This window comes from Herpailurus yagouaroundi, unplaced genomic scaffold (genome assembly GCF_014898765.1).
Source record: "Herpailurus yagouaroundi ecotype Mexico unplaced genomic scaffold, PumYag 188, whole genome shotgun sequence".
Taxonomy (NCBI): domain Eukaryota; kingdom Metazoa; phylum Chordata; class Mammalia; order Carnivora; family Felidae; genus Herpailurus; species Herpailurus yagouaroundi.
The window spans coordinates 8,794,642-8,817,362 of NW_024412419.1; the positions used below are offsets into that span (position 1 = coordinate 8,794,642).

At 54.2% G+C, this 22,721-nt stretch overlaps 2 protein-coding genes and 1 long non-coding RNA gene across 6 annotated transcripts in view; 1 reads left to right on the plus strand and 2 right to left on the minus strand.

Annotated features, from left to right (window-relative positions):
- Positions 1–3,220: 3,220 nt before the first annotated feature.
- NTSR2 (neurotensin receptor 2) lies at positions 3,221–11,410 on the minus strand. The gene is given in 7 exon segments (XM_040496909.1): positions 3,221–3,416; positions 4,389–4,479; positions 6,353–6,476; positions 6,478–6,603; positions 10,819–10,946; positions 10,949–10,998; positions 11,000–11,410. Coding segments are annotated over 7 exon segments (1,125 nt in total). The 5' UTR covers position 11,410.
- Positions 11,411–16,124: 4,714 nt separating this feature from the next.
- On the minus strand, positions 16,125–20,606 carry LOC121044107 (uncharacterized). Of its 2 annotated transcripts, none has more exons than XR_005797127.1 (2): positions 19,919–20,606; positions 16,125–16,549 (listed from the first exon to the last, which is right to left on the minus strand). It is a non-coding gene; the product is annotated as an uncharacterized LOC121044107 (long non-coding RNA). The 2 variants fall into 2 exon arrangements; XR_005797126.1 differs by lacking the exon at positions 19,919–20,606 and adding an exon at positions 16,713–17,182.
- Positions 19,605–22,721, plus strand: part of LPIN1 (lipin 1) — a 127,972-nt gene continuing 124,855 nt past the window's right edge. The window contains exon 1 of one of the 3 annotated variants that reach the window (XM_040496103.1): positions 19,605–19,720. In XM_040496103.1, coding sequence (XP_040352037.1) covers positions 19,643–19,720 — 78 coding nt within the window. In that variant the 5' untranslated portion in view covers positions 19,605–19,642. The remainder of the gene's footprint in view (positions 19,721–22,721) is intronic. The other 2 variants (XM_040496105.1, XM_040496108.1) reach the window with 2 other exon arrangements.

The following is a 22,721-nucleotide window of genomic DNA, read 5'->3' on the forward strand; positions in this document are numbered from 1 at the left end:
AACAACACTCTGAAGTAGATATCATTGGGACCATCTTACAAATGAAAAACCTATGGCTCAGAGAGGTTGACTTGTCCAAGATCACACAGCTATCAAGTGACAGAACAGATCTAGATTCATGCTTGCAGGTGTAAGGATAGGTCCTGCTAACATCACAGCTGCTTTCTGTCTTGAGCAGTTTATGGCCACCAAATGTCATCCATTAGGAGGCACCGTTGGCTTCTAAGGCTCCCCATACGATAAAAGTATGGAACCAAAATGTTCTCTTTGGGAGAAGTGTTGGGTTGCCTGTGGGAGGTAGCACTGGATGCCAGCATATACGGAATATATTACATATGTATCATCCCGAGTCTGGGCGATCCCAGCATTAATGTTTAGAAACCCTTTTAATAACGGAATTTGCATTAAGCCTTCCAGATCTGGCTTCAGAGTCTGCAGACAGCTCTTTAAGGAAGACTGAACCAAGGGCGTGTCCAATGTCGACAGCTTTCATTTCTTTTTTAGTCTGCTTGCTTCGGCAGACTTCCCAGCTCAGAAGGAATTAGCATTTTAATTAACAAAACAGTTGGAAAGCCAAGTGTGGAGTTTAAAAACCCTTCGTGTCTGGAGAAGAAACAAGAATCCATGACCACGTTTGTCGTTCACTGAATATACTGTCCCAGTTTCCCTTAGGCTTTCTTTAACTCTGAGGAACACTAATTTTTCTCTTAGGATCTCTGGCCACTCTAAGTCTGGTTCTCGCTCTGTAAAAGGGTCTTTCCCAGTGGTGGCAACCCACCCTACTAGGGGTGGGTTTGGTTGAAGTTTTCGGCTGAATCACACCCTCAAAAATATGTCGAGGTCCTAACCTCTGATACTTAAGAATGTGATCTTATCTGGAAATAGGTTTGGGGCTGATGTAATTAGTCGAGACAAAGTCACACTGGAATCAAGTGGGCTCCTGACCCAGTATGGCCAGTGTCTTAAGAGTGACAGAGGAAGACTGCCGTGTGACCACCAAGGCAGAGATTGGAATGATGAGCCTATAAACCAAGGATGTCTGACAAACCACCAGATGCTGGAAGAGGCGAAAGAGGACTCTTTCCTCGAGACTTTGGGGAGCATGGCCCTGCTGACACCTTGATCTTGAATTCGTAGCTTCAAGAACCGTGAGAGAATAGATTTCTGTTGTTTTAAGACACACACTTTGTGGTGCTTTGTTATGGCAATCCCAGGAAACTCGTACAGGTGGGCAATGTGTACGTCATCTTTCAGGATTTGGTGGAAGCTTCCTAAAATTCTGGCCCTGATGGAGTCATGGCCGCAGGACTAAGGCTGATGAACCACTTTTGGGGTCTCCGATCTTAGGCAAGCCAACAGTGCAGCCAACTACACAAATAGAGCTTAAGTTGTTCAAATACAGAATTAGAAAGGTAATTTGCATTTGGGAACCAAAAGCTTCCTTCCTGTTGATGACAGCCACTACCAACTGAGACTCTTGGGTGGGAGATACTATACTTTCAAACTTTTATTCCCCCCTATTTTCGATGCCATTTAATTCTTAAAACCCAGGGGAGAGTTGTTACGATGTCTATTTCACAGATGTGACGTGTGGCCTGAGCAGGTGAAGGAACTTGCTTGAGTCCCACAGCTAATAAGTGACGGAAGTAAGCTCCACCCCCGTCCTCCAGGCTCTGCAGCCAACGCCAGTGCCGCCCAAGGGACGACACTAGGGGACCTTAACTTCTATTTGAAATTTATTATTTAGATATCATACAAACGATACAATGCCACCAACATCCTTTTCGCCGAACGTGTGTCTACTGCATGCCAGGCATCTATATGCTCAGACCCTGGCGTGAAGGTAACAGAAACCGCCCCCGGGCTTGGGTCACGCATGCCTCCTTGGCCAACCCACCATTTTCACGAACTGCTTCATTCTAGACCCTTTCTATGCACCCGAGTGATTTCTACATAGCATCATAGTGTAATTTTGTATTGCGTTCTCTTTTGAATAGTATAACCATGGTATGTTTATGCTGCTAAATAAGATTTATACTTCCTGTTTAAGGGTGGCCTAACAAATAGGATTTGGGTGGACTGAGTGGATGATCACGATTCACTCAGTTCTTTAATGCTGAGCCTTTAGTTTCTTTCTGTTCCTCTTTGGCCATCAGATTTCTCCGGAAGCAGCATGGGACTCTGATGAGCGTCGGCTGCCCGGTCCCAAGCCTGGGGTTCCGTTCCCGGTTACCAGGTAGTGGCCGCAGTACCTTTCTTCTCTCTGCTTCTGTTTCCCCGTGTGTAAGATGGCAGTGGGAATGAGAGTATTTCCAGTATTCCAGAAATTGCATTTCGTTTTTTGGGTTTTTTTTTTTTTTAACTTCGTTTTTGAGAGAGAGAGTGTGTGCGTGCTAGCAGGGGAGGGGCAGAGAGGGGGAGGGAGAGGAAGACACGGGGTCGGAAGCAGGCTCCAGGCTTCGAGCTGTCAGCGCAGAGCCAGACGCGGGGCTCGAACTCATGAGCCGTGAGATCGTGACCTGAGCGGAAGTCGGACGCTTAACCGACGGAGCCACCAGGATGCCCCCAGAAACGGCACTGCAGGACCCTGCCGCTTCCAGGCCGGTCGCACATCTGTCCTCCCACGGGCCGCCTGGAGGCAGCCACACAGGCCAGAGGCCAGGAGAGGGGAGCTGGTGCCCCCCTGCCTCCCGCAGCTCCCGGATCCCTATTCCTGGTGCAAACAGCTGCTCCCTTGCTGGGCAAGACTGGACAGTGCGACTGCAGTCTCGTGACAGCGCGGTAACTCCCGGAGCAATGTCATTTGTGGAAATTCTTGGGGCAGCTGAGCCCACGGCCGAAGAGCGTAAGCCACAGGAGAGGGAGAAACAGCAATGGTAAAGGCAACAACAACGATGCCAGCAAAACTTGGTTTTTTATCACGCGGTAGGCACCGTGCTGAACGCTTCGGTCTCCGAACGCCTCTAAGGGCTGGGTCCTGTTCATCTCCATCGCGCAGAGGGGAAGACCGAGGCTCGGGGCGTGAGCAACTTGCCCGCGGTTACACAGCTGGGAAGTAGGGGGGTGGGGGCTGGGGGTCCAGGTGAGTCTGCACCTGACGGCAGAGCTGGAACTATCTGTGAGCGAATTGCTTGTCTGAATGCCAGGTGGCTGCGCAGTCAGTCACGGTCCGCTTTGCCCGTTCTTCTCTTGCATCCAGCGCGGGGCGTCTGAGGGATCCCTAGAGCCTGCAGCCGTGGGGCTCCGGGGCTCCCCAGGGGGGCAGGGTTCCACGGGGGTGGCCTTCTCGACACAGGGAGCCCAGGGCTTCCAGGAAGAGTTTTCTGAAGGAGGACGACACAGCGTTGTTCAGGACAGGGGTCACCGCTGAACTGACGTAGAAGAGGGTGTCTGTCACCAGGTAGTCGTAGAGTGTGCTGGCAGAGAATCCCAGAAGGTGTGTCAGATGGCCTGCGCCTCCTCACGGCGTCTACCCCTTTCTCTTGGAGACCGCGCCTCTCCTCCAAAGGGCCAGGTGAGGAGGGCCCGGTTTCTGCTCTTGGGAAGCACCGTGTGACCTCAGCAACTGTCCCATCCACACCAGCTGCCCCTGGCGGATGCGCTCCACCCAGCCTCTGAGTCCCTGCTCCCCGTGCGCTGTTCCCAGGCCCCTGCACCAGCGAAAGGTTCCCCTGCCGGCGGACGGGGGCCACTGTCTTGCCCACCGAGACACCGGTCGCCTCACGCCGCTGGGCGTGGCCCACGAGACGTGGCTTCACTGAGCAGTGAAGCCATGCACCTTGTCACGGAGAGTCTCTGAAGCGGGAAGGGCCTTGCACGTGCGCGTGTGTGCGAGGGGCACGAGGAGGTCTCGAGAAGAGGCACCTGTCGACACAGCTGTTTCCTGGGAGGCTACACGGGCCTCTCTTCTCTTGGATGTTTGCCTTCCTCTTGCGATCAGGCACACGGTGAATTCCCCGAGGAAGACAGTGGGTTCTCTCCTCTTTTCCAGTTGTGTCACAAAGGGCGTACGTGGTCTGGTCTCTGTCCAGGGGGTCCTAGTTAGCGCCTCGACTCACGGCTCTGAGGCTTCCGCCCCTCTCCTTGCCATAGCACAGCCCTCCCCCTGCCCCAGACTGTGGGCGGCTCTATCCTGTGGTCAGGATGCCCGTAGCCCTGATCACCACTAAGATCTCTCACTCGCGTGGCCTTGAAATTGCTAGATAACGCTTTGTTCCCTACCCCCAGCTCAGAGAATTTGAGGGCACGGACTGGACAGGACCAGCTTGAGTGGAGGCCAGAGTTCCAGAAGGCTCAGCGACTGGGAATCCCTGCAGAGAGCGTAGAAAGTCCCAGGAGCAGCCCAGTGGCCCCTTCCCTACGTGCTGGGGCCCCTCCGCTGCACCAACCCAGTCCACCCATCGTTGGAGACGTAGCGGTACATGAGCCTGCGGGTGTGAGACGGCATCCAGCAGGTGACATGCATGGCCACAATGGCTCCTGCACAACAGCGGGGAGGAACGGAGCAACAGAGAGCAAACGTACTCAGTTCTGCCGTCTCTAGGGAGGAGGACGCCAAGCTTACAAGAGCATTTCCCTAGAACTCGTTCCTGGAGTCCAAGGGTCGGAAAGGAACTGTGAGGCTATCTGAGACCCTCCTCTCTCGATCTGTAGGCAAACCTGAGGTTACCCCGATGTCTGGGTGAATATCCACTTTAACTCCCACCTGCACACTGACAAGCTTCTAGAAACTTCTACAACCTCTATAACCCCCTCCTGGCCACTGGAATATGCTTTTAACTCCGGGATAGCTATTCCCACCTGATCGTCTAACTGCATAGATAACTTAAATGTCCTTCTGCCTCATCAAGCCTCTTCTGTTCCTTTTTCTGATTGACTGATGGCCCCACCAGCCATCTACCACTCAAGCCGTAAGCCAGAGAGTCTTTTCATTTTTCCATTACCCCCTAGGGCCAATCTATTAAAAAGCTCTTCTTTAGGATGTCTTGATTCCTCTGTTCTCACCTCTACTACCCCACTCCAGGGGCTCCTAGCTCCCCTCCCCCGGACTATGATGGCAGTCTCCCACTTGGTCCCTTTGTCGCTAACCGTCTACCCCTTCCCTCCCCTCCTCTACACCTGCCGTGACTGGCAAATCCATTCTGTTGTCTGGTGTGGCCTCTGGACCAGGATAGTGACGTCAACTGGGAGCCTGGTAGAAATACAGAGTCTCGGGCCTACCCCGAGCAACCGAATCAGAATCTCCGGGTTGGGTCCCAGCAGCCTGTGTTTTATAGCTCCCCATACTGTTTTGTTCATTTGTTAGTTTTTGGGTTTCTTGCTCACTTTTAAAAACAACTTAAATCCAAGTTAACATCCAGTGTAATAAGGGTTTCGGTAGAATTTAGTGATTCGTGACTTAGATATAACACCCAGCGCTCATCCCAACAAGTGCCCTCCTTAATGCCCATCGCTCACTTAGCCCATTCCCCCACCTCCCCTCCAGCAGCCCTCAGTTTGTCCCCTTGTATGTAAGGGTCTCTTATGGTTTGCCTCCCTCTCTCCTTTTATTTTATTTTCCCTTCGCTTCCCCTATGTTCACGCTGTTCTTAAGCACACACAAGTTTGAGAAGCACTGCGTAACCCACACGCCAAAGATTTCTGGGTAGAACATCTCAAAAGCAAATCTCCCTGCATTCTTGGGCGTTGACTCTCAATGACTGCCTGTTGTCTATGGAAGAAAGTCCAGCACCGTCACGTGCTCCCTCTCTTCCTGTCACACCATATGACATTTAGCTCTTACGTTTCTGTCCTACGTCCAACGCTGTGGGTTGATGGGAGCAGAGACCTGATCTCTTATTCCATGTTCCCAGACCTTAGTGAGTGCCTGCATTACCGCAGGTGTTTGGAGAGACCTCGGCTTTCTTGTGCCTCTTAATGTCTCCCCTACAAGGCCCAGTTTACCCAGATTCTTAGGAAAACCAGCCAACAATCAATGTTGCAGGAAAAGTGGGGAGCTGGTGGGGAACTGGGTGGGGGACCCAGCCGGTCTAAGCCCTCAATGCTGGGGCTCCGGGTCCCTGACTACAGCTGCTCCTTGCATCCATCCATAGGCCAGGCTCCCTGAAATGTAAGCAGGTATTCACTTGTCTTTATGTATTACTCCCTGGAGCAGATGAGGGTTTCGTGTATGGAATTCTCGTTCTACCCCGTAATCATACCACCAAACCTTATAGAAGCCTGTTGGCGACCACACGATCCCCTGGGGCTGGAGAGAGGTGGTAACTTGCTCAAGGTCACTTGGCCAGGGATCAGTGGAGGCAGCCTGGAGCCCCATCCCTTCTTCTCGTAGCAGTGTCACCAAGTACTTAACTGAGACCCTGGACGCTATGCTGGAGGCTGAGGAGCCGGCTGGAGTCCTTGTGTCTCACCAGGCTGGTGTGGCCCTCCAGGGGGAGCTTCCTCCTCTCCTCGCTCATTAGCTCCACGTGGTTGGGGGACGGGGCTGCCGGGGGCAGAAAGGGACGGCACCTGGGAGCCGAGGGCCACCAAGTGGCTCACACTGACCCCGTTCAGGAAGGCAGTTAACGCCAAGGGGAGCACGAAAGACACCAGCACGTTCACCTGCAAAGGTAATTCCAAGGCTTATGACGGCCCCAAGGCTCGGTGATGCTGTGGTCCTCAGGCTGTGTCCAAGGCCCAGGAATCTGCAGCAGCAGGAGGGGGCGGGGGGTGACAGCCGGGTTATAAAATGAAGTTGAGAAAATTCTCAGAAAGATGAGACAGCAATAAAGGGAGAGACAACATTTGGGATTAGCTTAGGACACTTACCTAAGTAATAGTGGTTCTAGAAAGAAAACAGAAGGGAGGAAATCATTTTTTTAAATAAGCCACTTTGAAGAAAGTTTTTTCCAAAAGTGAGGTATAGAAGCTTCCAGACTGAAAGGCTGCCTGGGAGCTCGGAAAAATAGATAAAAATAAGCCCCCATGGAGGCACGTTCTTAGGACTTCTAACACTCTGTGGATAAAGACCTTGAAAGCCACCAAAGGGATAAAACAGGGCACATGAAAAGGATGGGCACAGAATGGCATTAGATTTCTTTAAGGCAGCAGTAGAAGCTAGAATATAGTGGAGCGGTGCTTTACAATTTGAGAGGAAAAGCGGCTTCTGTCTAGAATTCCGTGCCCGGCCCTCTTACGGCAAATGTGAGGATAATCCAGAACGTTTCCAGACGTGGAAATTCTCAATTTTTCACCTTCTTCTGTGGGCCTTCTCTCAGGTCACAGGAGGTTACAAGAGCGTATGTGCCGCCAAAATAAGGTTGTACACCAATAAAGGGGGAGACCCGGGTCCAGAAAGAGGGTGTCTGCTGGGAGAGCAGAGTGACGTAAAATGTTGGCTGTGCATCCGGTGATGCTGGAGTGGAAGAGGGGGCTCCCCGGGGAGACTGAAAGATGAACTGGTCGTTGACTGGATGGCTCTGAATACACTGAAACAGTATTTATACTTCTGCTAGAGAAGTTAAGAATGCATGAGAGACAGATGCACAGGAGCCAAGCAAATTAAAAAACATTAAATAGTAATTAATTAATTTATTTATTTATTTAGGAGAGAGAGAGTGAGCAGGGGAGGGGCAGAGGGAGAAGGAGAGAGAATTCCAAGCAGACTCTACACTCAGCACAGAACCCGATGCAGGCCTCGATCTCACAACCACGCAATCGTACCCTGAGCCAAAATTGTGTCGGTTGCTCAACCGACCGAGTCACCCGGGCATCCCTGAAAACAGACCATTATTAACAGCAAGGAAGCAGAGGTAATACTGGAAAGGAAACGCAATACAAATGTCCGACATGGTTCATCCGTGAAGAATGTTTTAACATAGTCACAGTGTGTAAGTACAGGGCACAAGACTGACTTTATACCCTGACGGAATTAACACCGGAGGAGGGGTAGGGGGTGCGTGTGGGTGCACGGCGTGGAGAGTAGGGATGGGAAAGTCAGAGGGCGGGACACTCTTTTTCTTTCTCCCGCTAGAAGACACTGGATAAAATGTGCAAACTGTGAAATCAAGCAGGCGCGTTCTTTAGAAATGTGTAGGAAGGGGCAGCAAGAGGTGAGAGTGCACGGCAGCTGCCCCTCGACAAAAGAATACAGACCCAAGTGTGCAGGGGTGGTAAGGGGACAGCTGTTTTACGCAACAAGCCTTGTTTTTTTTTTTTGTTTTTTAAAAAAAATTTTTTTTTTTCTCTTTCAACGTTTATTTATTTTTGGGACAGAGAGAGACAGAGCATGAACGGGGGAGGGGCAGAGAGAGAGGGAGACACAGAATCGGAAACAGGCTCCAGGCTCTGAGCCATCAGCCCAGAGCCCGACGCGGGGCTCGAACTCGCGGGCCGCGAGATCGTGACCTGGCTGAAGTCGGACGCTTAACCGACTGCGCCACCCAGGCACCCCGGAAGCCTTGTTTTTTTATTTGGTAATTTTTGACTTATGAACAAGTTTATTATATGATACCCTGCTTTTAAAATGTTTTAATGTTTTAAAATCCAAAATATTTGTACTATAGCGCGCCTGGGTGGCTCAGTCGGTTACGCGTCCGACTTTGGCTCAGGTCATGATCTCACGGTTTGTTGAGTTCGAGCCCCACATCGGAGTCTCTGCTGTCAGCACAGAGCCTGATTCAGGTCCTCTGTCCCCCCTCTCCGTCCCTTCCTTGATGGTTCTCTCTCTCTCTCTCAAAATAAACTTAAAAAAAAAAATCTACAAAGTACATGTACTATAGAGTTTTTCCTTATTGGTTCTGTGTCAGCATTTTTAAAAACCTGAGCATTTTAATAGTGCTTTAAAATCAGTACGAAATATCTGGGTTGGGTGCTGTACCTCTTTAAGGAGTCCATCATTCATGCTTTTTTCTTGATGGACGCTCACAAATCAGCACCAAGAGGAAAATAAAACACTACGTGGGACATAGTTTTGAGTTTGTTGTAGAACCAAGCAGCATTTTATCAACAGCATCATACTTACTATCAAATTGTCACTTTAATCCTAGACAAGACAGAAGTGGAAGGTAAAAATATATTCATGCGTTAGTTATTAATCTTGGGGAGTTTTGAAATATTTCTGGAAAAACTGTACAGTTTTTTGTACTTTCAATAACGATGAGACATTTTCTTAGTCAAAAACAAAACAAAACAGAAAAACAACCCGCTGATTAACATGGACGATGAATGACAAGACACTAAAAAGGAAGGTGGACCAAAATAATCCTAATTTGAGCTCGGTTATTTTGTTGTGTTAACATAGACTGTGTGCCTCAAGTTAAACATTTTTTAAATACACCATTTGTTGAATAATGCTGTTAGGCTGAAGGAATTCACCAGTAGAACGTCAAAAGCTTGCCTCTGGCGGATTTCAGTTTCTACTGCCTTGGTCGGTCTGCAGCACATAAAGTAAGCTATGCAAGCGACATATTCACAACACAGACCATGCGTGGCGCTTCCCCCTCCCCGAGCCCAGGTCCAAGATAGGTACAGCCTGGAAGCTACTGCCTTAGTCTGTGAAAACTGGCGGAACTTGGCTACCAGGCCTTTTGAGCACATAGTTGCTTGTTCATTGCCACGGCCACAACAGGGTGCAGCAGGGAGCTACAGAGTCAGGTCTAAGGGAGGGGCTGCAGTGCTCTGACTATTCAGCCAGATCATTCCGCTGGAGCTCAGAGCCTGTGTGAAGGTTGCTGAGAGGTAGACGGGTGCCCTACACACGCTGCTCCGTGGCTGTGATGTGCTTGGGCCAGCATGGCGGCAGGCAGTGTGTGGGCTGGACTGATGCGGTCTCAGGTCACCAGTGGCCCACCTGATGTGGCAGAAGGAGCAGCTCCCACTGTTGTCAGTGGGGTTCCTCCTCCTGACTGCTGTCTGGAGCCCCTGCGTGATCACTCCCATTAGTATCATTCCCATCCTGCTTGCCGGTGTGTTTTTGGTTTTGTCTCCTTTAGCATCAGGTCCAGATTGGAAAACCTGCAGAAATGTCTGATATAGGAAGTGGATTTTTAAAAAAGAGGGATCCTACCCTGTCAGCTCTGAGTAATTCTCCGTGGTGACCACAGTAAGCGTCTTCTGAAGCGAGTGGAATGTTTTCTAATCAGGTTTAACTTTATTTTTTTTTTAATTTTTTTTTCAACGTTTATTTATTTTTGGGACAGAGAGAGACAGAGCATGAACGGGGGAGGGGCAGAGAGAGAGGGAGACACAGAATCGGAAACAGGCTCCAGGCTCTGAGCCATCAGCCCAGAGCCCGACGCAGGGCTCGAACTCAGGGACCGCGAGATCGTGACCTGGCTGAAGTCGGACGCTTAACCAACTGCGCCACCCAGGCGCCCCTAATCAGGTTTAACTTTATATTTTTCCAAATTCTTGTTAAGGCTGCAAGTAATCTATGTATTTCTTCAGAAATCCTTCATTAATATTGAATCTTCAGGCCTCTCTTTTATATCTCCACAAAATCCCATTAAGTTGGATATTCTGTAATGGGACTGAAAATGGCTAGTTTTGATGATACAAAAAAGGCTGGGTTATGCAATCTATATTTTGAGAGCCCTCCCCTCCCTACCCTGTAATTCTCATACCCAGTAATGTTTGGTCCCCACTTTTGTAACACTGGGAAGAGTGTAGACTTTCAGAATTAAGTTTTGAATTCTAATCTGGGCTTCTCTTAATGCTTCATCTCTGCCAAGCCTCTCCCCAAGTCCTTTGTAAAATGGGAAATGCGACCCAAATTTCTGCGGAGATCGCGAGTATCAGAAGTGAAAACACAGGCCCCCGAGCCTGCCTCCCCCTTACCTGAATGCAGACCTGGAGCGTGGCGCGGCTCACCAGCACCGTGCACACGCGCGAAGCGGGCTCCGGCTCCCCGCCAGCCTTCTCCAGCTCGTGCTTCTGCCCGGTGATGACTGCCATGGGCAGGGCGTGGCGGCCCAGAAGAGCGACAGCAGACGGCGGGTGCGGCGCGGCGACAGCAGCCGGCTGGCGCACGGCCAGGCAGCGCTTGGCGCTCGGGCCACCTACGCTGAGCACCGTGGCGTAGGCGCACGGCTCGCGCACGAAGTAGTAAGCGCCGCCGCCCGGGTCGCCGAACACCCAGGGGTAGTGGAACGACACGAAGTTGAAGAGCTCCACGGGCACACCCACCGGCCACAGCGGCAGCGCCGAGACCGCCAGGCTGAATACGTGGTAGCGCAGGCGCCCCGGGGGCCCGGCGCGCCCCTTCAGCACCACGCGCACGGACAGCGCACTGCCCGCCGCGCCCAGCGCCAAGATGAGCGAGCAGAGAGCGGCGAACAGCACCTTGGCCCAGAGGCGCGTGTCCACACCCAGCCGGGCGTCCAGGCCCAGCGCAGGGCCGGGGCTGGGACTCGGGCTGCTGCTCTCCATTCCTCCCCCGGGGCCAGCGCTCCCTCCCTCTCCCTGCGCCGAGACCGGGCCAGCTGCCCAGGGAGGAGAGCGAACGCCTCCTGTTCTCCCGGAACCTCCGGAATGGGAGGACCCGCCCCCGCCAAGGGCGTCCCTGAGCCAACACCGGACCGGACCGGACCGGACCGGACAGCGAGCGTGAGCCCGTTCGGTGCGTTTACATTTCTCCGCTCCGTTCAACCCAGGGAGCCCTGTGCTGGGTGGAAGGTGATACGGAGGGGTTGGGCCCCACTTACCGGATGGGTGACTTGGGGCAAGTTTTGTGTTTTTTTTTAAACCTGCTCAACCCATTTCTGCATTTAAAATATATTATCTACACTGCAGAATCTCTGTGAGGATTAGACGAGCCGGTCTGTGCGAGGGCTCCGAACCCGTAGCAGTAAATAGGCATCCCGCGGTACCACTCACCTAGGCCCGCTTGCTGGGCGGCTGCTGTGTGTGCAGCTCCGGAGACGGGTGGCCAAGGACTTTCCAGAACTTTTACAGCTGTTACTTTTCTGGCTAAAGGGCCGTCTGAACGGCGCACTAATATCCTTCAGCAATCCCTCTGTCACTGTGAGATGCGTCCTTGGGGTATCAGGCTTTCCCAGCCCTTTTAGCATGTCATTCCCGTAGAGTGGGGAGGAAGTGAAAAGAAGTGTTACCGTGTTTGCAAACCTTTCATGAGTCTCTCTCCTTCACCCTCGTAAGTGCCAGAACTTGAAAAGGCCCTTACTTAGCTCGCACTCAGAACCCCTGATGCTTGCTGGAGCCAAACCCAGGTCTCCTGATGTTTCTGTCTTTGCTAAAATTGTTATGGCTCGGTGACAGTTTTATCTTTCCAGTTACATAATCATGTGGTCACATTGTGGGCTAAAGCTTCAACAAATGGATTTGGGGGGGGGATGCAATTCAGTCTACAGCAAGGATTCCGTACATACCAGTTTTAGACAGCTTTTCTTTGAGCAAAAAAATCTGTATTAATTTTTAATTCTTTCCTGGGTTTTGTGTAGTGCAATAAGGCCGGTAGGATCTGGAAAAGGCCAGTTCCTGCTCCCCTTTGGAGGAATTCTCCAAGTACTCAGGCTCCCAAGGTCTGGGCTGGAATAGCGGAGGGGACAAGGCGCTTGGGATCAGGAGTCACGGATATGAGTCTCGGCTCTGCCACTCACTAGCTGTATGTCTCAGGCAAGCCATCAGTCTCGTGCTCCTTTGTGTGAGAGCACCGAGCAGCTAGGAGTCTTCAGGACTGGAGTCCGCACGCTTTCACTTGTGAGCGTTAAACCTTTAACTCTTACGTGGTAGGAAAGCTCAAAGACAAAAGAGGCAGCTTCTGGTTTTTCGCTTGCGTGCTGGTGGGAGTGAGTCCGTTTCCCGGGAAGGGGTGTCAAAGATGTGAAGGAGGTATTGTTGCCTTTTTAGGACAGTCCTAGGTAAGCATCCTCTGTCATGTAGAAACAGGAGACTTCCCTCGGTGTCTTCTAGGGATGAGACTCTCCCGCCAGGTCAGAGGTGGATTGCAAAATGCATTTAATGTGGAAGTGAGGAAGAATCCGCCCCGGTGACCCACCCCGTGGGTTCCCCCTGTGGCCAGTATAGAGGGCTTGCAATTTCTGTCTTCACTGGGGTCTCTGCTTGTAAATCTCATTCGTTGATTCCCCTAACCTGAAACTCTTTTCAGAGAGTATGTCTATGTATGGATGCTCTGGGCCTAGAACTTGCTTCCTTCATACCCACATGAACCTGATTTTTGCCTCTGAATAAAAACAAAACGCCCTTTGCGTTAGGACTGGTTTCAGTCTGTTGGAAGACTGATCCCTGATACGCTCCACCGTCTACACTGGAATCAAAATCTTGGCTCTCGTGTTTAACCACAGACCAGGCTCAATCACTCCACCGCGAATCATGCAGCAAATAACTCAGAACCACTCAGTGTTAGAGGGTGCCGCCAGGCGTGTGGAATGGAAGTTGTGGACATTGTGGAAAAGCAGCAGTTCTGAGCCCAGGGATGCCGAGATGGAGAGATACGGTTTGGGGCCGTCTGGTCAATCATGTAAAGTAGTAACAAGGCTTCCTGGCCCTTTGCTTGCTTTGTGCGCCCAGGTTCCTGACTGTCTTGCCTGTTACATACAAGACACCCTCAAAAGGGCTTCTGCTACGGACTGCTTTGTGCACGGCCCCCCTTCCGCCAATTCATATGCTGCAGCCCTAAGCCCTCATGCGGCTATATTAGGAGTAAGGAAGTAATTAGGGTTGAATGAGGTCAGAAGGGTGGAGCCCTGATCCCACAGGACTAGCGTCCTTCTATGGGGAGGGACTAGAGAGCTCCTCTCTCTGCCATCTGAGGACATGGTGAGAAGGAAACTGTCTGCCAGCCAGGAAGAGAGTTCGCAGCAGGGGCGAGACCGGCTGGCACCTTGATCTTGGACTTCCAGCCTCCAGAACTGTGAGACACTGAATTCTATTGCTTAAGCGGCGCCGCCCCCCCCCCCCCCGTTTTGGTACTTTGTTGTGCTAACACAGCTTCCAATCTTTATGCAGCTTTTGATCCCAACGCCAACCAGTGACCTGGAGAGATGATTGGCTACTCGAACCTTGAAAAAAAAGAGTTAATGCCTTTGAGTCAGGATTGAGTCATGGTAGGATGTGTGTGTGTGTGTGACAGAGAGAGACAGGGACAGAGGGACAGGTAGGCAGGTGTGTGTGCGCGCACGTATATGCACACACACACACACACACACACACCAGATCTTCCTCTCAGATCCGCCTTTCTATATCTGTTATTCATTCTTCTCTGCTCTGAGCTCTCCGGCCTCCACTTGGGTCCAGCCAGTGGTGGACAATGAGAAAGTGGGAGGAGAGAGTTGAAGGTATTTGTTCCTCCTTTCCTCCCTGCTGGATTACCACGCACTGGATGACACCCTTGGCGCCCTCAACCAAAGGTCCTGAAGGGGGACCTCTTCCAGCTACCTAGTGCACTCGTCTTCCATGTCTGCTGTAACAAATGACAGGCAACGTAGCGGCTTCAGGCGATGCGGATTCATTACCTTCCGCTGCACTAGAGCAGAAGTCTGGTACAGGTGTGGTGGGGCTAACATCAAGGTGCTGGCAGGGTGCGTGCCTTCTGGAAGCCCTAGCGGGGACCCTGTGTCCTTGCCTTCCAGGTTCTGCAGGCTGTCAGCGTCATTCAGTTGTGGTCTCCTTTTCAAAGTCAGCAAAGTCGTGCCACACATCTCTCCCATGTTGTCCTTTCTGCCTATCTTCTGCCTCCGCTTCTTCTTTTAAAGACCCTGTGATTGTATCGGGCCCACCTGGATGCACACAGAGACTGCGGGGACAGGCAGGGGCGTCAGGCATGCTCCAAGCTCTGCAGTGGCCAAGCAGGAGAAGAGGGGCCTGGGGCAACTATTCAGGTGGTTGTTTGGAGATAATCCGGAACAGCCTCCCCATTTTAAGCCCAGCCAGCCAGCAACCCTGACTGCACCGCAGCCCTCCCCTTGCCGTGTGATGTGGCAGAAGGTGTAATGTGACCTCCAGGATGTAACATAGTTACAGGTTCCGGGGATTAGGATGTGGACACCTGTGGGGGCTGATGCCCTGCCTCCTGCAGCTGGGCTCAGGCCGCTGTCCCCTCTCCTTTCCCCCCAGCCCAGGCTGGCCTTGGCCCCTCCTCTGGCTGGTGCTGGTCTCGTCACCACCCCCTGTGGGTCTTCTGCAACTCGGCCCATATCCTGTTCACAGTCTCTTTAATAGGCCTCTTTAAGGTCCCAGCTCGAGTGTCCAGTCTGTTTTCTACTGGGACCTTGATGGATCTAGTGTATGCACATGATAAAGGGCTATTACCCAAAATACACAGAGAACTCTTTAAACTCAACTATAACAAAAGCAACAACTTGATTAAAAGATGGGCCGGCTGGGGCGCCTAAGTGGCTCAGTCGGTTAAGCGTCTTGAGTGTAGCTCAGGTCATGCATGATCTTGAGGTCCATGAGTTCGAGCCCCGCGTTGGGCTCTGTGCTGACAGCTCAGGGCCTGGAGCCTGCTTCAGAATCTGTGTCTCCCTCTCTTTCTGCCCCACCCCTGCTGCACTGTGTGTGTGTGTGTGTGTGTGTGTGTGTGTGTGTGTGAAAACTAAATAAATATTAAAAAAAAGATGGGGGGGGCAGGGCGCCTGGGTGGCTCAGTCAGTTGAGCATCAGACTCTCGGTTTCGTCTCAGGCCATGATCTCACCATTTGTGGGATTGAGCCCCGTGCCTGGCTCTGTGCTGCCTGCTTGAGGTTCTCTGTCTCCCTCTCTCTCTGCTCCTCCCCTACTCGCACACGCTGTTTCCCTCTGTCTCTCAAAAGAAATAGACATTAAAAAAAAATGGGCCAACGACCTTTGCAGACATGACAGATAAGCACATGGAAAGATGCTCCACGTCGTATGTCACCGGGGAGATGCCAATGGAAACAACCACGAGGGATCGCTCCACACCTACCAGAAGGACGCGAATCCAGAGCGCCGACAACGCCTGACGCTGGCGGGGACGCGGAGTAGCAGGAGCTCTGGCTCAAGGCTGGTGGGCGTGCGGAATGCTGCGACCACTTTGGAAGACAGTTCGGCGGTTTCTGCGAAACTGAACATACCCTTCCCGTGCCATGCAGAAATCGTGCTCCCTGGTCTTCCCCCAGAGGAGTTGGAAGCTTAGGCCCACGCAGAAACCTTGTGTGCACACAGACACAGCTTGTAGCGGCTTTATTCACCATTGCCAAAACCCGGAAGCGCCGCGGATCTTCTTCGGCCCGTAGGTGAATGGATGAACCCGTGGCCCAGCCAGACTGTGGACGGTCAGCCAGCACTGAAAGGAAAGGAGCTATGGGGCCAGGAGGAGACAGGGAGGGCAGGAGGGATGAATCGGTGGGGCACAGAGGATTTTTAGGGCAGTGACACGCTCCGAGTGACGCCAAAAAGGTAGATCCATAGCCGTCTCCATTTGTCGAAACCGCAGACCGCACCACACCGTAGGGCGCCTTGATGGAAAGCGCGGGCTCTGGGGGATAATGATGGGTCAGCGTGGGCTCATCCGTTGTCACAAATGCACTAATATGGTGCCAGGGCGACGACAGTGGGGAAGGTGTGCCTGTGTGGGAACAGAGTATTTGAGAACACTCCGTACTTTCAGATCAATTTGGCAGGTGAACCCAAACCGCTCTAGAGAAAGTAAGTTTCTTAATGAAACCCCCCCCCCGCCCCCGCCATGTGACTTTTTTCCCGTGCTGTGTCCTTCCCACTGGGTGAAGTACTTTTGGAGCTACAGGTGAGTCAGGCCTGTCCAGAGGGGTCCCCGCAGTCGTTGGGGTGATGGGACGGACTCACAGGTGAGGCACCTCCCTGGCACCCTCTACATGTTGGATCAGGAGGACGCTCCCCACGTCTTCCTGGCCACGTGAGCCTCTCCCAGCCGATTTCCTCTTCTGGGAAAAAGCAAACCTTGATCATGAGGGATGGTATGTGTAAGGAGACAGTAGGCACACGGAAGGGGCTCACAAATGTCCGTTTCAACCTCATCCTTCCCCCCAAAGGCCAAAGGATGGAAGAATCATTATGGGGTGGACGGGTCAGGGAAGGTTCCATGGAGGAAGGAGGTCTGGCGTGGGCCTAGAAAGGGGACACATTTGAAAAGGAACAGAGGAGAGGAAAGGCACTCCGGGAAGAGGTGACAGCATGAGCTAAGGGAAAATGGGAATGGGAGAATCCACGGTGTTCTTGGGGGGGTTAACAGGTGCCTGGCAGCCTGGGGGAAAGGGGACAGCCTGTGGATTCTTCACAGCTGGGGAAATTCAGCTTGGTCCTGGCCACGGCCCTGATGGGGTCTCAGGAGCTGTAGAGTAGGAAATGTTGGACAGTCTGCAGCTGACAGAAGCCCAAAATACACACAGGCTCAGTTTCTCCATCTGTCAAACGGGCCCATTAATGCCAACCTCAAAGTTACTGTGAGGAGTAATAGTTGCTACTTCTGTTTGAGAGTCTAACACATGCCAGGCCTTGTGTGGAGCCGCACAAGGCCCCAGGTGTCCCCACAACGACCGACCGCATGAGGGAGAGACTCTGTTTGCATCCCTGTGTTTCCCAGATAAGGAAACAAAGGCTCCTGGGAGGCTGCGTGAATCGCCTTGAGGCAGAATCGCTTCTAAGGGGAGGGTCAGACCCAGAGCCCAGGTGGGTGTGATTCAGGGGGCGGGGCTTCCGGCTTCCGCTTCCGGGAGCTCTGTGGGCGGCGCTCACATGGGTGCTTCTAGAACTACCAGCCAAACCGGTGCTGGCCCTCCGCGGCGAGACACGTGCCAGCCGGACCTCCCGCCGCCAACACGGGGCACTGCCCGCGGGGGCGTGAAATGGCCCGGGCTCGGAGCTCCTGAGGACCCCGGCCTGGCTCCTTCCTCCCGGAGGGTCCCCAGGGCTGCGCCCTCCCAATCAATGCAGCGACATCGGTCTGCCGTGTTCACGGCACCTTCTGCCTGTGCCGTCCTGGACCTCTATCAGATTTCCGACTAAGTGCTAAACACGACCAGGTATAATTACTCACAATCTTATCACTCGTTGGTCATGAGGTTCTTAAAATATCTTGACAGGATGAATTAAAAATAGTAAGGGTGGTGGTGACCCAGCTCATGGAAGTGTCTTAATGCGTTATTCCCACCCCCTTATAGTTAGTGGCATTCAGGGCATTCAGACGGCGGGAGGTGGGGGGTGGCACTAGGCTCTGGGGCTGCGCAGTGGTCCCTCCCTGGCCCTCTCCACGCCTCTCCAGGGCGAGCAGGGCCAGGGGCACGTGTGTGGCCAGAATGGTGGTGATCTAGACGCAGGAGGCCGGGGGGCCGAGTCCCTCCCTGCCCCTCCCCTGGGGAAGCCACTGCCCCCGGAGCTCGTAAACAGAGGCGCAGTGACGCCCCTTGCATTAGCTAGGACACACCTGTCCTGTGTTCTAAACCGGGCTACTCTCCACCTACCGGCCCAGGTGGGCTCTCGGTCGGGGTCCTGTCTGGAGGGAAGGAGAAGGCTGTGAAGGGCGAAACCAGAGAAGCCTTGGCCGGGGAGGAGTTGCAGAAATGGAGCTGAAAGAGGTCACGGGGTGGTTGGCCTTAGCGTCACGGTCACCGGTCACCCGTTGCGGGGACACGAGGACGACCAGGGCGTGGAGGGCGGGGGGGAGTCCTCCGTGGTAAGAGTTGAGTTGGGGATCCTGACTTGTCGCTCTTCTAAAGCCCTTCCTTGGCCCTGCTGCGCCCCCAGGGGGCCACCCCTTCTCTCTGGGTGGGATCTCGAGGTCCCTGTCAGACCAGGTCAGAGCCCCGGCACCCGCTCCTGCAGGGCGCGCCCTCTGCCCCCAGCCCTGCCCTCCCTCCCTCCCTGCTGCAGTTTCCTCTAAACCCGGGGCTCATGTGAGCCCAGCCCATGGCCAGGGACCCAGGGCTCCTGGTAGGATCAGAACTACAGTTCCAGCACCGGATTTGCAGTCAGCCTGGCCCTGCTTTTTGCCACTTCTTGCTTTGTGACCCAAGGCCGTTCCTGAAGCTCCTGTCTTGTGTCCGTGACCCTATAGGGTGGCTGTGCACAATGTACACCAGAGTGCGGCTGGAGTGCTTAGCTTCCTGGTGCGGGGGGAGTGTTCGAAACCAGCCAGCTGTCATGATGCCTGCTGCTACTGCGCGTGATAGAGGGGACAGTGGTGGCCTCTGGGGGAGGGGCCCCGGAACCCAGCCTTCCCCAAGTGTGCCGAGGCCTGGAGGAGTAGGGAGAAAGCTCCCCCCCCCCCCCCCCGCCGCTCTCTGCGCGCTGGTTGTGAGGTGGTCTCTCCAACACCTGCTGGGGAATGGATACAGCGTGGCCGGCGGCCGCCAGCAGGGGTCATGGGTCCCACCAGGCTATTCCCCGGGAGCTCACACAAACTGGCGAGCCCTGGGACTCTGCATCCTTCAGGGAACAGGCCATATCTCCAGCTGTTTGTTAGCCAGGCCCCAGGTGGGAGAGGATTTGCAATTCAACACCCTGCTCTTTTCCTGAGCCTTGTGACTTGGCCCGGGCTCCTGGCTGTAAAGGGAAGCCGCCTGCTCTGGGCTACATGTCCCCACCCCCCACTGCCTCCCAGCTCCCGAGAGGGTGAAATCAGCCACGTTGGGACACTGCTCTCCGGGCTGGGCGAGGAGGTGGCCGGCATCCCGCGGGCCGGGCCATGGAGGAGCGGGACCGTGGTGGGTCCACCTGGGAGCCCCCACAGGACAAGAGCCCCCCGGATTCGCCTTGGTCATGGGTAAGGGTACGGGCCAGGGCACGGCTATTTGTGCGCCGTGCCCCCGACTGGGAGTGCTGGTGGGGCACGGGATGGTCTGTGCCCCGAGGGGCTCACTTAGGTTGGGGACATTTCTGCCAGCGAGTGATGGGGCCAGCTGCTCCCCAGGGGCTCCCGCGACACGGAGACTGAGTTTATAGAAGAGCTTTTAGAACTTACCCAAGAGTTAAAGGCTTTTTTCTTTGCCGCGGGTGGAAAATGAGCAGTGACTGCTGTGATCCTGGAGACCTGGACGCAGGGCGTTTTGAGGGCTTCCTGCTCGGCCGGCAGGGTTGCTGGGAACTTGTGTTGTCTTTCACGGTTTGTGTGCGGGCGGGTGTTGACGTGGCCGGCCCAGGGCAGTCATTGAACCGCTGTGTCCCCGGGGCTGTGATGGATGTGCTGTGGGCCCCCACTGGCCTCCAAAGCCAGGGGCGGTACCTTCCTGCCCTTTTGGGGCTCCACCTAGATGCTAGGGCTTTGGTTCAAAGTAGTTATTTTCCGTGAAAGCCGCAAAGCAGGAGAAGAGGGGGTCTCAGATAACCCCAAGTAGAAGTGGGCACTGAGCGTGTGGCCTGGGTTAGACTTCATGATTTGCTGTCTCTTCCAGAGGCCGGGGGTTTGGCTGCAGGGAGGGTAAGGCGTTAACCAGCCACCCCGAATGGCATCTGGGACACCCGGGATGCTCTGCTTCTTGTCCTCAGCTGCAGAAGGCTGGGGCTGGTCTGGAAGTTTCTGTAGGCCTTGGAAGCAGAGAGAGCCCGGGGCTGTCGCTTCCTAGGAAATAGAGTGAGAGGTGTGGCACGCACGAGGCTGCTGGCTCCCCGAAGCACCTGTCACCTGTCACTCCAGTCACCTGCATCCTCAAGCCGTCCCCTTCCCTTCCGGGGCAGCAGGCCCTGCTGGGAGCTCAGGCTGGAACGCGGTGGGGGCGCTGGACCAAGAAAGGGGGCCTGGGTTCTGCCCCCACCCCTGCCCCCTTTTGTGGCTGGCCCCCTGGGTGGACATTTTCCATCCAACCGTGGACAGGTGCTTGCGGAGGAGTTATCCGAGGTTGCCCCGTGACCCTCTCTCAACAGGCAGGCTGGGGACAGGAATGGGGCCTCCCCCAAGGAGTGTCGTGAAGACCTCAGGCACCCACAGTCAGATGGAGTAGACTGGTTTTGTGGGTGGTTGGGGATCCCGATGGCTGCGTCTTGTTTCCGTTCCTGGACTGTCTCTCTCACACAGAGCAGCCCTGTTCTGACTGAGAAGTGCACCTCCCTCTTCTGTGCTTCCCATGATGCTCTCCCATATCCACTCTAGGGACCCACAGCCTCTACCACCCTGGGTCGCAGGTCTTTTTTCTTTTTCTTATTTTTTTTGACGTTTATTTATTTTTGAGAGAGAGACAGAGCTTGAGCAGGGGAGGGGCAGAGAGAGAGGGAGACCCAGAATCCGAAGCAGGCTCCAGACTCTGAGCTGTCAGCCCAGAGCCCGACGTGGGGCTCGAACCCACGAACCGTGAGATCATGACCCGAGCTGACGTGGGACGCTCAACCGACTGAGCCACCCAGGCGCCCCAGGTCATGGGATTTCTAATTGTGGGCATCTCTTTTGTACAGCCCGTGCACACACTGTTATTTCTATTTGACAGTCAAGGAAACTGAGGCCGTGAAGTTGGGACCTGTCCACAGTAGCTCAGGGGCTGGCGGGAGGAGGGGACAGGAAGCTGGTGTCCTGGGGCCAGCACAACCCCTGTTCTTGTATCCTGGGCACCCTGTAGACACTGTGATCTGAGGACGCTCTGACAATATCCGTTCTCTGCTTGTATGTTTTGGTTGTTAGTTATTTTTCCTTTTTTATTTTGAGAGAGAAAGAGGGGGGGAGGGGCAGAGAGAGAAGGAGAGAGAGAACAATAGGTGGACGCTCAACCACCCGAGCCACAAAGGTGCCCCTAGTTATTTTCTCCTGATTACAAAAGCACGTTCATGATAGAAGATCCAGAATATACAGCGGGGCGTATGTAAGATCGCGAGATGCTGGTCAGCCACCGCTCAAGGAGCCTGAAGGCTCATTCTAATTAAGTCACCGAAAGGATTCAAGGATTCCGAAGCCACCTCTTGTCCCCTTTCATTCCATAACTTTCTGAGCCCCCTCCCTGCCCTGAGTGATTGATTCCAAAGGCCCAAGCAGCGTGGCACCCGCTGTGCGACTTTCTGCCCTGGGGGGCGGGGGGCGGGGGGAGGGGAGGGAGGAGGTGGGGAGGCCTCCCCGCAAGCGAGTGAAAGGCCCGTGGGGGGTGGGGTGTGTGGTTACTGGACCCTGGAGCCTCTGCCCTGCCTCCGGCAGGGCCAGGGCGTCCTCCCCCAGGTCTCAAGGGGCCCAGACGTTTGGGCTTGGTGCAGGTTTGTGCCCGCGTCTGGAGGAACCTGGCCTGTTGGGCTGAGGGTGGTTGTAGCAAGGGGATACCAGGAACCTGGCCGGCTCCAGTGGGAAGGCTGGCCTCCTGCTGCTGCTGGCGAGGCTGAGGCCCGGACCAGCCCACGAGGGCAGAGGAAGGCCAGGTCCAGAGTCAGGCTTCAGCAGAGCAGGGCTGGAGCGCAAAGCAGGGAACTGGGGCAGACACTCAGGCGGACCGACTGCACGCCGGAAGGGGTGAGCAGGAGGCCGTAAGATGGGCCAGGCCAGAGCTGCTGCTGGAGTCCGGGCCAGGCTGGCAGCTTCTGGAAGGGAGCAAGCGGCTCAGCCGCTGTGGGGCGCTTTCATTCCTGGGGCTGGGAGAGGGCAGCTGGCAGCGCTGTGAGCCCTTGGAGGCACCTGTTAACTTGGCCCCATCCGCATTGGCCGTCAGCATTGCCACAGACCGTGGACTCGACCTCCAGGCCCTGAGTCTATGCCGAGCCCTGCGGGGCGCCGAGGGAAGGGTGAGACCTGGCCCCTGCCCACAGGAGGTCCAGGCAGAATGTGAGCGGGTGGGCCTGCTCCCTGCCAGCCGCCAGGT